General features: G+C 30.2%; 3 protein-coding genes across 3 annotated transcripts; 2 read left to right on the top strand and 1 right to left on the bottom strand.

The window, feature by feature from the left end:
- The first annotated feature begins 69 nt into the window (after positions 1-69).
- LOC112736997 (chloroplast protein FOR GROWTH AND FERTILITY 2) lies at positions 70-3472 on the top strand. The gene is made up of 2 exons (XM_025786688.2): positions 70-1701; positions 2348-3472. The coding sequence occupies exons 1-2, from the start codon at positions 1408-1410 to the stop codon at positions 3185-3187; spliced, it is 1134 nt and encodes a 377-aa protein (XP_025642473.1). The 5' UTR covers positions 70-1407; the 3' UTR covers positions 3188-3472.
- A 497-nt stretch (positions 3473-3969) lies between these two features.
- On the top strand, positions 3970-7044 carry LOC112736998 (uncharacterized). The gene is made up of 7 exons (XM_025786689.3): positions 3970-4484; positions 4649-4748; positions 4833-4953; positions 5051-5172; positions 5545-5666; positions 5749-5908; positions 6656-7044. The coding sequence occupies exons 1-7, from the start codon at positions 4358-4360 to the stop codon at positions 6768-6770; spliced, it is 867 nt and encodes a 288-aa protein (XP_025642474.1). The 5' UTR covers positions 3970-4357; the 3' UTR covers positions 6771-7044.
- A 651-nt stretch (positions 7045-7695) lies between these two features.
- On the bottom strand, positions 7696-9087 carry LOC112736999 (probable BOI-related E3 ubiquitin-protein ligase 3). The gene is made up of 2 exons (XM_025786690.3): positions 8557-9087; positions 7696-8352 (listed from the first exon to the last, which is right to left on the bottom strand). Exons 1-2 carry the CDS (start codon positions 8893-8895, stop codon positions 7855-7857), a joined length of 837 nt encoding a protein of 278 aa, XP_025642475.1. The 5' UTR covers positions 8896-9087; the 3' UTR covers positions 7696-7854.
- Between the last annotated feature and the right edge of the window lie 3779 nt (positions 9088-12866).

Consider the following 12866-nt stretch of genomic DNA (forward strand, 5'->3'; position numbering starts at 1 on the left):
CAAAGGGGTAGTAGCTGTTTACTTGATTGATAGGACAATTTGTAAACAGCATTTTATTGGTTACTAGCATGTGTTCAGCGGTCGAATAGGAATAATGTAATCTATACTTTTAGTATTGGCACTTGGCAGTAGCTATTTGACTATAGAAGTATGAACTATGCATTAGATATTTCAACTAAACTTCAGTTTGATTTAGGGTTTGTTTGAGCCTCATTTTTGAAAAAAAAAATTTAATGATATTTTTTAAAAGATTTTTTATAAAAGTAAAAGTAATTTTATATTTGAATATTTTATATAATTTTTTTATTTATTAATTATATTTAAGTAAAATAAGATAAAAATATTTTTTGTTCATTTATTATATAAAAAATATATTTTTTTAAAAAAATTTAAAAAAATATAAACTATAATTTCGTAAAACAAATAATTTTTATTTTTTTAATGTTTTTATTTTTATTATTAAAAATTTATTAAATACATTAAAATTTTTTTATTAAAATAATGCACCCAAACAAACACTTACTTTAAGCTGTGAACTTGCTGCGCCTAAAACTAGTCAGTTACAAACCTTACACTGCATCTAATATCTGTGTCTTATTCTTTAAGTTGCGCCTTCCCCCACACACGTACAAATTGACAACCATTATGTTGCTTAGTCGTAGCTTTAATTTGTGATTGTGACTAGAATTCTAATCAAGATTTGAATGCTGTTTTATTAAATTATGAACTCATGAGTTTAATTACCTCTGATTTAATGTTATGTTAAATTTGAAGTTTATTATTGTGATTTGCTACACAAGTTTTTAAATAGACTTAGAGACAAATCAAAATTTTAAACAAAAAAGTCTATGATGGACAATCCCAGACTTGAACCACAAATTTGTAATACGATTTAGATTTTAGACTCGTTTGAGTTAAAATCATTTTGACTAGCCTCGACGCCTTCTTTTAATTTTAACTATAAATGAAATTTTTCCTCCATATAGATAGATATGTACAACTAACTGCTAAGCTTTTTAAATAAATTTAGTATATTATGTTTTTAAGGAGTTTAACTTTAATACACTCATCATATTATCGTTACAAAAAATATTTATTTTTTAATTTATAATAATATATAATTAAATGCATACGTACAACTTCTTTTAAATAAATGAATTTATTTGATTAAGATTTTTATAAAATAGAAAAAAAATTGGTAAAATAGGAAAAAAATAAGTGCTAGGGATTAGGGAAGGCATAGTTAGATAATTATTTGGTAATTGAAGTTTGTGTGCTTAGACTTTATCCACCAAGTCCATTGTTGGTTTTTCTCTCCATAACCACCACCACCTCATACCACTGCCTTATTAGTTATTACTTTACCTCTTTTCATTCCGCATTCAACCAAACAAAGAAGCCGTATCCATGGATAGGCTTCTATCTTCTTCCCCTTCTGTCCCTTCCCTTCACACCAATCTCAGACCTTCCACTCTCCTCCCAAGAACCCTACGATTTGATTCTTCCAAAAGATTCAATTTTTCCCCTTCACCGCGCTGCCAATTCAAGTGGGTCTCCTCCATTTCCTCCAATCATGAAAACCCTTCTTCTCTATTATTCTCTTCTTCTTCTGCACCCTTCTCGGATCATTTACCCGATAGATCCATCCCCGAATCTCGAATCCTCGCTCAGAACACTCCGGATGATTCCAAAAAGCCAAAGGTGCGTGCTTTATGCTGCCACGTTTGATTTTTTTTTAATGGAAGAATATTCCTCTGACGAAATTAAGGTCCTTTGAATTTTATTTTTCAAATGCTTTCGGTTTGGATTTGCGAAGTTTGTGGTAAGTTGTTGTAGCTGGTTTCAAATTACAAACAAACTTGGCTTTTTAATCTAAAGTTACTTGCTTGCTTATGAATCCACATTTTTATGCTCGATATAATATTGAAAGATTAATTAAAGTTTAGAAGTTCTGAAATTATGTGTTGTTTTTATTTAGTTATTGTGGCAGTGTGGTAGGTTGAAATGCTGATGAGGTGAAGAGAATTAAAATGGGTCAGAAATTAGATAATAGTTTCTTAGTTTGGATGGGTTAGTAGAGATGGTGGGGCAACCTTATAACTGCTCAATCCTATATTAGTGTATAGTTAATATGTTAGTATTAACATAGTTCTGGATCTGAAAAAAAGTAAATTATTGGTGAAGACAAAACGGTTATAAAACTCACTCCAATTCTCTCTTTATAATGGTATAGATTATATGTACTCAATGTACAATTGTAGACACTAGATTTTATACATACAATTGTACAATTCCTGTTATTTAAAATAGGTTAAAAATATATAATCTTTTTATACTTTATTCTCAGGCAATAACATCCCGGACATTTGTGATACTATCTGCTCTGGTTTTGTTCTTAATCCAACCAGCTTTGGCACCAGCTGCTTTTGCAACCTTTCAAGGCGCTGCCAAAACTGGTGGTCCTGCCGCTGCTGCGGTTGGTGGAAAACTAATGCGCACTGAGCTCTTAACTAGTGCTTGGGCTGGTTTCTTTGCTGGTTGCTTGCACACTCTATCAGGGCCTGATCATCTTGCCGCATTGGCTCCGTTGTCAATTGGCCGTACCCGAATGGAGAGTGCTGCTGTTGGAGCACTTTGGGGGTGTGGCCATGATGCTGGTCAGGTTATCTTCGGCTTGCTATTTTTGCTACTAAAGGATCGACTTCACATAGAAATTATTCGAACTTGGGGCACCAGGGTTGTCGGAATAACACTGCTAGTGATTGGTGCTATGGGAATCAGGGAAGCTTCGGAAGTGCCTACCCCTTGTGTTGCCTTAGAGAATGGTGAATGTGATGTCAGTGCCTACGAATCACTTGATACTCCTACGGTTGGAAAGAAGAAGATTGGTTTTGCCACTTTTGCCACTGGAATAGTTCATGGACTGCAACCAGATGCATTGATGATGGTGTTGCCTGCTCTTGCTTTGCCGTCGCGTGTGGCCGGCGCTGCATTTCTCATCATGTTCTTAGTTGGAACTGTAGTAGCAATGGGTAGCTACACGGTATTTATAGGTTCATGTAGCCAAGCACTAAAAGATAGAATACCTAGAATAACTGAGAAGCTCACTTGGGCTTCTTCCCTTGTAGCTATAGGCCTTGGGTGTGCCATTATCATTAGCCAGTTTTTCGGGTTCAGCCTGTACTAATACATCACTTAGCACTTAGCAGCAAGGAACCTTTTGATTATTATGAACATTGTTTTGTGGTGTCAAGATAAAATTAGGGTGTCTTCTGGAGCAAGATAATTATCCACGCATCAAGTGATATTTGAGTTTGATTGTTTTAAATGTTATTTTCTAAGCTTCTGAGTATTGGATGTACATGTATAGTCTAATTTTGTAGTTTCAGTTACTCTGCATCTTAGAACTACTACCTGGTTGTGATTTGTTGAGTTCAAGTTAAATTCACAAAAAGGGTGTTCACTGAGGTTATTATGATTGTTGCTTGAACATCAGGATGAAAATTTGATCAGTTTTTCACAACTTGCAAGATCATTGCATCAATCACTATTGATTTTTGTGGCCAGACCCTATATTTTGTAGTTTTATTTAGTGTAATCTTTAAGCATTATAAAAGGGAGGTGTTTCAACCGGTTAAGTGGTTAGCTCATTTGTCCGCTTAAACAAGTGACGGACAAATCATTGGTCAATCACAAATCCTTAAATGGAGCTCAAATTTTGCAGCAAATCATTCCAAACCGAAGGATACTGAAAAAAAAAAAAAGAAAAAAAAAAGGAGGCGTTTCTCTTCCAAGAGAAAATAATCAAATTTTAAAGCTTCTTTGTGTTCCTTCATTCATATTAGATCACTGAACAGGGAATAAGAAAGTCAACACTTTGTTGTATTATCTGAAACCACAAGGATGAATGGTGATGAACGACTTCAATTTAATGAACTGTTAACTAAATACTAGCTAGTCAAAAAAGGCGTCGCCAATTTTGATGAACAGAATTTGGAATCTGCATTTCCATTTTGTTTTTATTCTCTTTTTTTTGTGAGGTCAGGTGTTTTTATTCTCTTTTTTTTTTTTTGGTTATGGGGTGTTTTTATTCTCTTTGTCTTCTATTTTAGGGTTGTTAAAATAATATATGTGGGTTTCACTCGACGGCCCAATAGGCCCAAATCCTACCCAAGACAAAAACGACACCGTATCGCGTCCAAAGACGAAACACCGTTCTTCGTCGTCTTCATCCGCGATTGCAAACTAAACAGAATCATATTGGCACAGCTCACACTCTACACAATTCAATTAAATTCCACTGCCGAAGCAACCAATTTTGCAGGTTTAACAGCGGGAATCGAAAACTGGAACGAATATGAGGAAACGCACCGTTTTGGCATGGGTAGTAGCAGTTGTTTGCTTCGTAGTGCTGATGATCGTTACCCCAGCCATTCCTCAATCACAAGAATACCATGATTTCGCAGACCAGCGCACCTTCTTTGGTAACCCGCTCTTCGCTTTTTCTACCTCACTTCTTAATTTCTTATTCAACTCCATAATTTATCTGTTTACTTTTAACCCTTTGAGCTCAATCTAAGTTCAAACTTTTAAATTTGAACTTGGCTGGAGGATCTTTCATATTTTTATACTTTCTCTTAATTTGCAGGCATTCCTAATGCACTTAATGTGATATCAAATTTCCCATTTATGATTATTGGCCTTATTGGGGTTATTCTCTGTCACCATGGAAATTATTTCAAGCTCAGGTAGTGTCTTAGACTTACATAAAAGGGAATTGGTTTCTGTGTGCACTTGCTGTTAATATTGATATAAGTCTTTGTGCCACAAAGCTTGCAAGGAGAACTATGGGGTTGGACATGCTTCTATGTTGGTGTGGCCGCAGTTGCTGTTGGATCTTCATACTATCATCTCAAGCCGGATGATGCTCGCCTTGTGTGGGACAGGTTGCCTGTGAGTTCCTTTCGTTGAAGATGAATATAGACTTCCCCACATTTTTTTCACTAGTTTTATTTGTCAATTTTCATCCGGAAACACTTTGTTATTACAGATGACTATTGCTTTTACATCAATTGTGGCGATATTCATCATCGAGAGGATCGATGAGAGGAAGGGAATGATTTCAATTATACCTCTAGTTTTGATCGGTATAATAAGCATTGTGTATTGGAGGCAAGCTTACTCATTTGTTCTATTATGTACCCGTCCTTTATATTATTGGAATTTGGAAGTCCATTCCTTGATTAAGGTCATGGATTTAAGTTTGCTTCCACATATTGTTGATGGAATTCGTTCCTTTTCCCCTGAAAGTAAAGACTGATTGTAGATTATCTGCCAATTCTAAAACATATCTTCCATAAATGGTTACAAGATTCATTGTGGCAGCCAATATTATGGAGACTTTATATTATGGCAGAAGTTAGAATAGTTATTTTTTGATGATGTGATTCCTTTAAACAATTTCCAATTGAGGTTAATTGCAAAGTAATTTGATTCTGAAGTTCAACTATTGATATGATTAATCTTGTCCTCCACACAATCCAGGTTCTTTGATGACCTCCGTCCATATGCCGTAGTCCAATTTGCTCCGTGCATCGCCATTCCTCTCATGGCTATTTTGTTGCCTCCGATGTACACACATTCAACTTACTGGCTCTGGGCTGCAGGTTTGGATTCGTGAGACAGTAACACTTTGAAGTTTATTCCAACTACTGATCATGCTTAAAATTTAAATAAACTCTTTTACAGGGTTTTATCTTCTAGCGAAGGTGCTAGAGGCTGCTGATAAGGTGATCTATGAATGGACTCATCATATTGTCAGTGGTCACACACTTAAACATTTGTCTGCAGCTATGGTTCCTGTCTTTTTGACATTAATGCTTGCAAAGAGGAGTGTTGATTCAGAGAGGTATTATGCATTTCTGCTACATTAAACTTCCTACAACTAGATTACTAGTTATTTAGTTCTTTTCAAAACTTGATTTGAGTGCAAGAATACAGCCTCTAACTGTGGAAACATGTGACATAGTATTGTAGTCAACACAAAATTACTCTGCATTCAGCTTGAGCCTTTAGTTCTATCCGATGTGCTTTCTTTAATTTCTCAATATGGCTGATGAGATTTGATAGAGCTTGGAAATATGAAAGTAATGTTAGCAAACTTTAAGAAAGGAAATCTTGTTTCTGAATATACTTTTCCCCTTCTCTGTTTGACTAATAAATCTTGTAGTTATTTTATAAAATCGTTTTTTTGCCCCAATTGTTTCATTTGATTACAAATTATTTAGGCAACACATTAACTTTCACTGAATCTATGCTCTTATTGTCTTGTATCCCTCTTACTATAATTTTTCCTTCATTACATGATATTGATACAATAACTAGTGTTATATTTCATATGCTTTATCTTGCATTACTAATTTATTAGCCAAAACTTATGCAAATCTCAGTTGCATGTTTGGCTGCATCACTGTGACTACTCATGTCAGAAAGGGCTATAAGGACTAGGCATCCATCTAGTTTAGCAACCCTAATTATTCGACAAAGCAAACTGTTCTGTGCCTTTTCACCCGTGGTTTTCGCGTGAACAAAGGAGTTGCAATTTCTTTTTCAGTTGTATATGTTGATTCTTTTTATTGTTGTGATGTTGATGCAGGCAAAGTTTACTTAAAACCTGGAGAGTTTCATGGACCAAGTACAGAGAGGGTAACTCCAATGTTGAGAGCTACACTATATCTTACTCAAATGTGCCTGTTGAGGAGCCCCAATAGCATCTCTTTTCTTTCTTACTGAGAAGAACAGCTTAATTTTGATGTATCAAGTTTTTTTTTTTTCTTTTTACTTGCTTCCATTAGGGTGTGAAGTGTGAACAAATCATTGGATGCAAGTATAATTTGTTTTACAAAACATCAAAATTATTCACTACCAAATAATGTTCCATAGGATAACATTACTTGTAATTAACAATTTAGCTTATAGTTTGTAATATGTATAGTTCATGATATTTGTCACATAAAAGAACTATTGAAAATCTGTGATAGTCAAGTGTTGTCTATTTCTAATTGTATTAGTGTTCAGCATTTGATAATGAAATGTTACTGAAATTACGAGCTCTAGTTGATAAGGTATACACTATAGTCCAATAGAGTTTATCACCTTATAATAAAATCTTTTCAAAGAAAATGTCAAATTATGTTAGATATGGTTGAAAATACATTAATATTTAGCCCCCTTAATGACTAAGAAATTGATTTGTTAAAGGTGACTTTTCTTTATAGTTATGATAGAATCTGGAATTGTTATTATACTATTATCTATCGGAGAAAATATTTTTTTATATATTTTGATATTATTCTAAATATTTGCTTGATATTTGCATCTTATTTAATTAAAACACTTATATCATTCTAAATATTTGCTTGATACTTGCATCTTATTAATACAATTTTCCGTTAGGAATCAGTATACATTTCAAAAGACTTGTCCTTAAATAGTCTTTTTAAGGAGTGTTGTATTTTTTATTAATTAAAAAAATTATAACTTTTTAATTTTATTTATATAAATAGTTGACATTTATAAGAATAACACTTTAATCATCACTAATTTTTTAAATCAATCATATTTTTTTATGAAAAAATTAAATAAAATTCATATTCTACTACTATATTTATTATCTCTAAATCTCTGCTAACAAAGTAAATTTTTAAAAAATAGTGTAACAATATAATTTTAAAATACATCCAGTAAACCAAAGAGAATTCAAAAAATCAAAAAGTCTTGCTTGTAAACATCATGGATCCTAATATTTACTAGTTAATAAAAAATAAACATGAATAGTCAAATTTAAAGCCTATATTAGAAAATCAAAGTCTCTATACTACCTTTTTTTTGCATTCCACAAACAGGACAAGCTTCAAGAAATGTCTCGCATTCTTTGCATGAAGAAAGGTGCCTGCATGGAAGAAATAAATAACACGAAATCCTAGAATGACAACTTTTACATAACATCATGATATTATCATTAAGATTATCATGTTCTTCTTCAAAGTGTGCTTCATCACAACATGATTCTTCATCCTTTGTTCCCACTACCATTTTTTCTTTCATCTCTTCTAATGTTTTGTGCAAAGACAATGCCATTGCTTCGTTTTCGTGTGCTACTTTTTGCCATGCTTGGTTTTCTGCCTCTAGTCTTCTTAAATAATTTTCCAATTCTATCCTTTTCATTGAAACTTGTGCTATCTCTTCATCTTTCTCCATCAGCATAGAGAGTGATCGAGATTCAAACTTCTTCAATAATGATGCCACTTGTTGTTTATCTTGCTCTTGTAGCATAAATCTCAACTTTGCATTCTGCCCATCATACAAAAATTATGATTAGAAAAAAAATATATTATAAAAAGTTTGTTGCTTTGGAATTTCAAGTCTTATATTATTATCTACTAAACAATTTTCTTTTATATTATTAACTTTTAAGGCAAAATACAAATGCAGGTTTGATAACACATTGAAACAATACAAAGAATATAATACTTGAGAATAAATTTGAATCCTAACCTCTAATCTGATGTAATGATCAACCTGGTCTCTCTGTATATCATATTGAGCAGCAAAGGTAGGTAAAATTTTTGATGGTGTTGAATGGTGATTGTTGTTGAGTTTTGGATCATAATAAAAGAGATTAGTAAAATCATCGTAACCAACCATCTGATCTTCATTGTATGACTGTTGCAAACGTTGTTGCAATTGTAATTGTTCTTTCTGATGATGTTGTTGTTGAAGATTAAAACATGATGATGAATCAAAGAGTCCATCATCACAATAATAACCATTGTTGCAAAACGGAGATACATCATTGTTGTTACTCGAACAATAAAACTGTGCTTGTATCGCCATATCAAAGTTTGGAAAGCTTTCTTCTTGAAATCTCCTTAATTCAGCATGCCCAAATGAGATTCAGTTAATGTTGAAGCACATATATATTATAAAGTTTCAAGGATGAAAATAGTTTATTTTTTCACGGTCTCTCGGCGGTTTATAGGGTGTGCTATTATTGTGGGGATGATAGCTGTATGTGGAATGAAGTTCTAGCCAGTGATATGTGCCTCTCTATATATATTCATTGATATTTGAAGTTTGAAACTGTTGAAAGAAAAAGTTGAAAGAAAACTTGTGCAGATAACAATAAACAAATTATTTAATAGTTTAAAATATGAATTAATTTTTATGATTGTATAAATATTAAATTGTGTATTATTATATTATTAAAAATAATTAATTTTTAAATTATTTAAACATGTGAATCTAGTTAAATTATTGTGTAAAAGAGAGGATATTAAAAATAATATATATTAGTGATATGTCAACATAATGTTACATTATTAATGACACACATTTAATGGATAGATTTTGATTGAGCAGAAAGAAAAAGTAACCGATAAAAATTGAAAGTTGAAAGTTGAAAAGGAAATAAATAAAAATAAATAGAAGGAGGAGCAGGAGCCTATAAAGGAAAAATATAGCGTAGGATTAGGTTAGTGTGTGTTTGAGTTTGTTTCGCTTTCATTTTGTAACTTTAATATTCACATTTTTCATATTATAAGCAATAAATATAAAGAAGGAAAAAGAGGGTGTTATATTGTGTTGGACGCGGTAAGCTGCAACGTACCACATGCATATTTTGTGACTACACTTTCGGGTCAGAGATCTCAGAAGAAGAAGCGTTTTGAATAAATTTGAGAATTATTATCATCTCATTTTGAATTCCAAACAAGTGGTTGGCAACTGACGGATCACTCAGAAACTCACAAAAACTTGTGACTTCAATTTCATATTCAAGAGCTTGGAAAAGTAAAAATATACTCACACAAATTTTGTCGGTTTCATTTGTTACTCTTTTGAAAAAGTAATGTATGGTTGGATAGAAAACCAAATAATACGAATAATAATGCATGCATGATATTTTCTCCATAAATATTGTCGTGTTTGTAGATTTCTAATAATCCTTTGTTTACGAATTCTTAGCTGTCAATTCGAAGGCTTTGTTGGATTTTCTTCTTATTTTTTTAAAGAGCGATGCTAGGGCCAGCAAATTTTGTGATTAGTAGCTATCAAATAATCATCAATGATGATTTAATGGTGTGAGATTTCATCCAATAACTCACCTTTCTCTGCTGGTTATATGGCCAAAATTTAATAAAATTATTGCCTCCTAGACTTTTCCTTTTTTAAAATTCCATATAGAATACTTTTAAAATTAGTTTATATTTGTCCGTATTGTTGTTAATAAAGAATAATATTATCAAAATAAAAAATAATAATATCTGTTTCTTAATATTACTTAAAAAGTAAGCTTAAGATTGTTATCCAATTATCATAATGACAATAAGGAAGGAATTGGTAATTATCTACCAATAAATTGTAGGTAAATTATTATTATTATTATTATTATTATTATTATTATTATTATTATTATTATTATTATTTTGTGTTTCGGTTTTCTACAAGTTACAACCGATATAATAATTACACAAAGTCACAAACCAATTCTCAAAATAGTTTATATTATTATTTAATAAAAAATAAAAAATAAAAAGGTAAGAATTTTTAAAATTTTTAAATCATTAATTTTATATAGATAAATATATGAAATTTGATTTGTCCCATAAAATAAAAATTTAATAATTAAAATGTATTAAAATCTAAAATATTTCATTACCATTTTTTAAAAGACTAATTTGGTTGTTCCTCTTCAGATTATGGATTGATTTTTCTAAGTTGTTAAAAATAGGGTAAAGTATATTTTTTATTTCTAAAGTTTGACAAAAAATTTAGAAATATTTTAAAGTTTTATTTTGTTTTAATTTTGTTTTAAATGTTTTCGATTTACATTAAATATATCCATGATGGTTAATTTTTTAAAAAATTTAAAACTGATTCAATAATAATTTCATAAGAACAACCCTTTAACACAAGTAAATTAAGCATAATTTTCATACATTATTGTTAGATTGATCTTAAATTTTTTGAAAATTTAGCCGTCGATGGTATATTTGATACAAATAAAAAATTTTTGGGATAAAATTAAAATAAAATAAAACTTAAAAATATTTTTAAAATTTTTGCCAAACTTAAAGAACAAAAATATACTTTACCCTTAAAAATATAATCCGAATCCACAGAATACATTTTTTGTAATTAATATGATATGAATTTGAATCTTTTAAATTTTAAATTTTTATAAAATATAATGTTTTATCTTTAAATAATTTTTTTTAATATTTTTTTTAATCTAATCTATAAAATAAATGATGAGATCACACTAACAAAAATTTAAAAGATTCAAATCTATATGATATGGCTAATGACCAAAAGATAAGATTAATTCAAATAACTTGAGTAATTGATTGATCTAATGTATTAAAAAAATAACTAATTATAACAAAATAGTAACTATAGCATATATTTAGGCTACAATAGCAAATTTATCTAACTTGTATCTTAAGAATATATTTTAAATATACAATAATAATTTTTTAAAAAAAATTAATATAAAAAATATATATTTTTAATAATTTTTAGAAAATATTTTTTATCATATTTTTAATCTTTCTCCTTATCAAAACTCTAAAATAAATGATGATGACAATCTCTAGAACTTAATTTGGACGTTACGTTGGACTTATCTGCTTGGGAAGTTTAAAACTTTAAAATTTTAAACCACAAATGTAAGCATGGAGTCGTATGATATGACCCACAGTCCACAACGTTTTGATGCATATTACGGTGGAATCCCAAATCACGGAAACATTAAAGTACTACTTTATAGTATGTCAAAATTAAATGTTGCATTTCCCAAGGTGCTTGAGAAAAGTCATCATCACTTCTCTTTTTTCTTCAATTCTTTAGGCAAACATTTAATTTTGTTTTGGATTGATAGTGCCAAAGTGGGACAGATGGAGAAAGCACACACCATGAATTGATTTAGATTGAACTAACATGAATAAATAATTGGAAAAAAAAGAAGTATATAATAACAAAATAGTGTGGGGAGGTGAAGACATGAATGTTGGAGACTTTTTAAAGAGTGGTGATGGATTCATGTGCAGGTCACACATTTGACTCCATAAACTCACTCATAATTTTAGTCATCTTGGGCGGTTCTTATGCAATTACAACATAAAAAATGGTTCAATTATTCTTCAATTAACCTAATTCATTAAGTTTTATGTTATATTATATTGGCATAATCATTGTTTATCTTTTTCCTTTTCCTTTGGGTAATGGGCAATGGGTGCATGCTTTGTTCGTGTAACTTGTATATTAAAAAAATGAATTAGTTATACAATATTCCTAAACACTTGTCCCATCTCTGTTATTCAATAATGCACCAGAGTCTTTGATACATAATGGAATTGTGCAACTACTATGGTTAGTCATTCAACGTTAAAATTGTTTACTTCAAAACTTTGATTTTGCAAAATAATTAAAGATAGAGAATTGTTGTTAAATCAAGATAATGAATCTTTTTAGAACATTTTCAATTTAGAGGCTTTAGAATTAAAATTGATTTATAAAATAAAACCGGTATTATTTTAAAAATACAGTATTATTTTAATAAAAAATTAATAAAATTTTATTATTCATATAATTATATTGATGAAATAATTTAAAATAATATAAAATTTTAATTAAACTAATACGTATTATTGAAAGAGCAAATTTTATTTTTAAATTTAAATTATTATTTATGACATATAATTTCACAGATATTAATTTTTTTAAGACTCAAAATGAAATAAAATTAAAACTAATATTAAAGATGCTCTTAATATAATATGAGAATTTTACCAATCTATGTTAACTAA

This window comes from Arachis hypogaea, chromosome 13, assembly GCF_003086295.3.
Source record: "Arachis hypogaea cultivar Tifrunner chromosome 13, arahy.Tifrunner.gnm2.J5K5, whole genome shotgun sequence".
NCBI lineage: Eukaryota > Viridiplantae > Streptophyta > Magnoliopsida > Fabales > Fabaceae > Arachis > Arachis hypogaea.

Excerpts from the sequence above, each read along its gene's own strand:
- LOC112736997 (XM_025786688.2), top strand. The coding sequence starts at position 1,408 with ATGGATAGGCTTCTATCTTCTTCCCCTTCTGTCCCTTCCCTTCACACC. Across the intron at positions 1,702-2,347 it reads ATGATTCCAAAAAGCCAAAG|GCAATAACATCCCGGACATT; the intron begins GTGCGTGCTTTA and ends CTTTATTCTCAG.
- LOC112736998 (XM_025786689.3), top strand. The coding sequence starts at position 4,358 with ATGAGGAAACGCACCGTTTTGGCATGGGTAGTAGCAGTTGTTTGCTTC. Across the intron at positions 5,173-5,544 it reads ATAAGCATTGTGTATTGGAG|GTTCTTTGATGACCTCCGTC; the intron begins GCAAGCTTACTC and ends CACACAATCCAG. Across the intron at positions 5,667-5,748 it reads TTACTGGCTCTGGGCTGCAG|GGTTTTATCTTCTAGCGAAG; the intron begins GTTTGGATTCGT and ends ACTCTTTTACAG.
- LOC112736999 (XM_025786690.3), bottom strand. The coding sequence starts at position 8,895 with ATGGCGATACAAGCACAGTTTTATTGTTCGAGTAACAACAATGATGTA. Across the intron at positions 8,353-8,556 it reads ATCATTACATCAGATTAGAG|AATGCAAAGTTGAGATTTAT; the intron begins GTTAGGATTCAA and ends TATGATGGGCAG.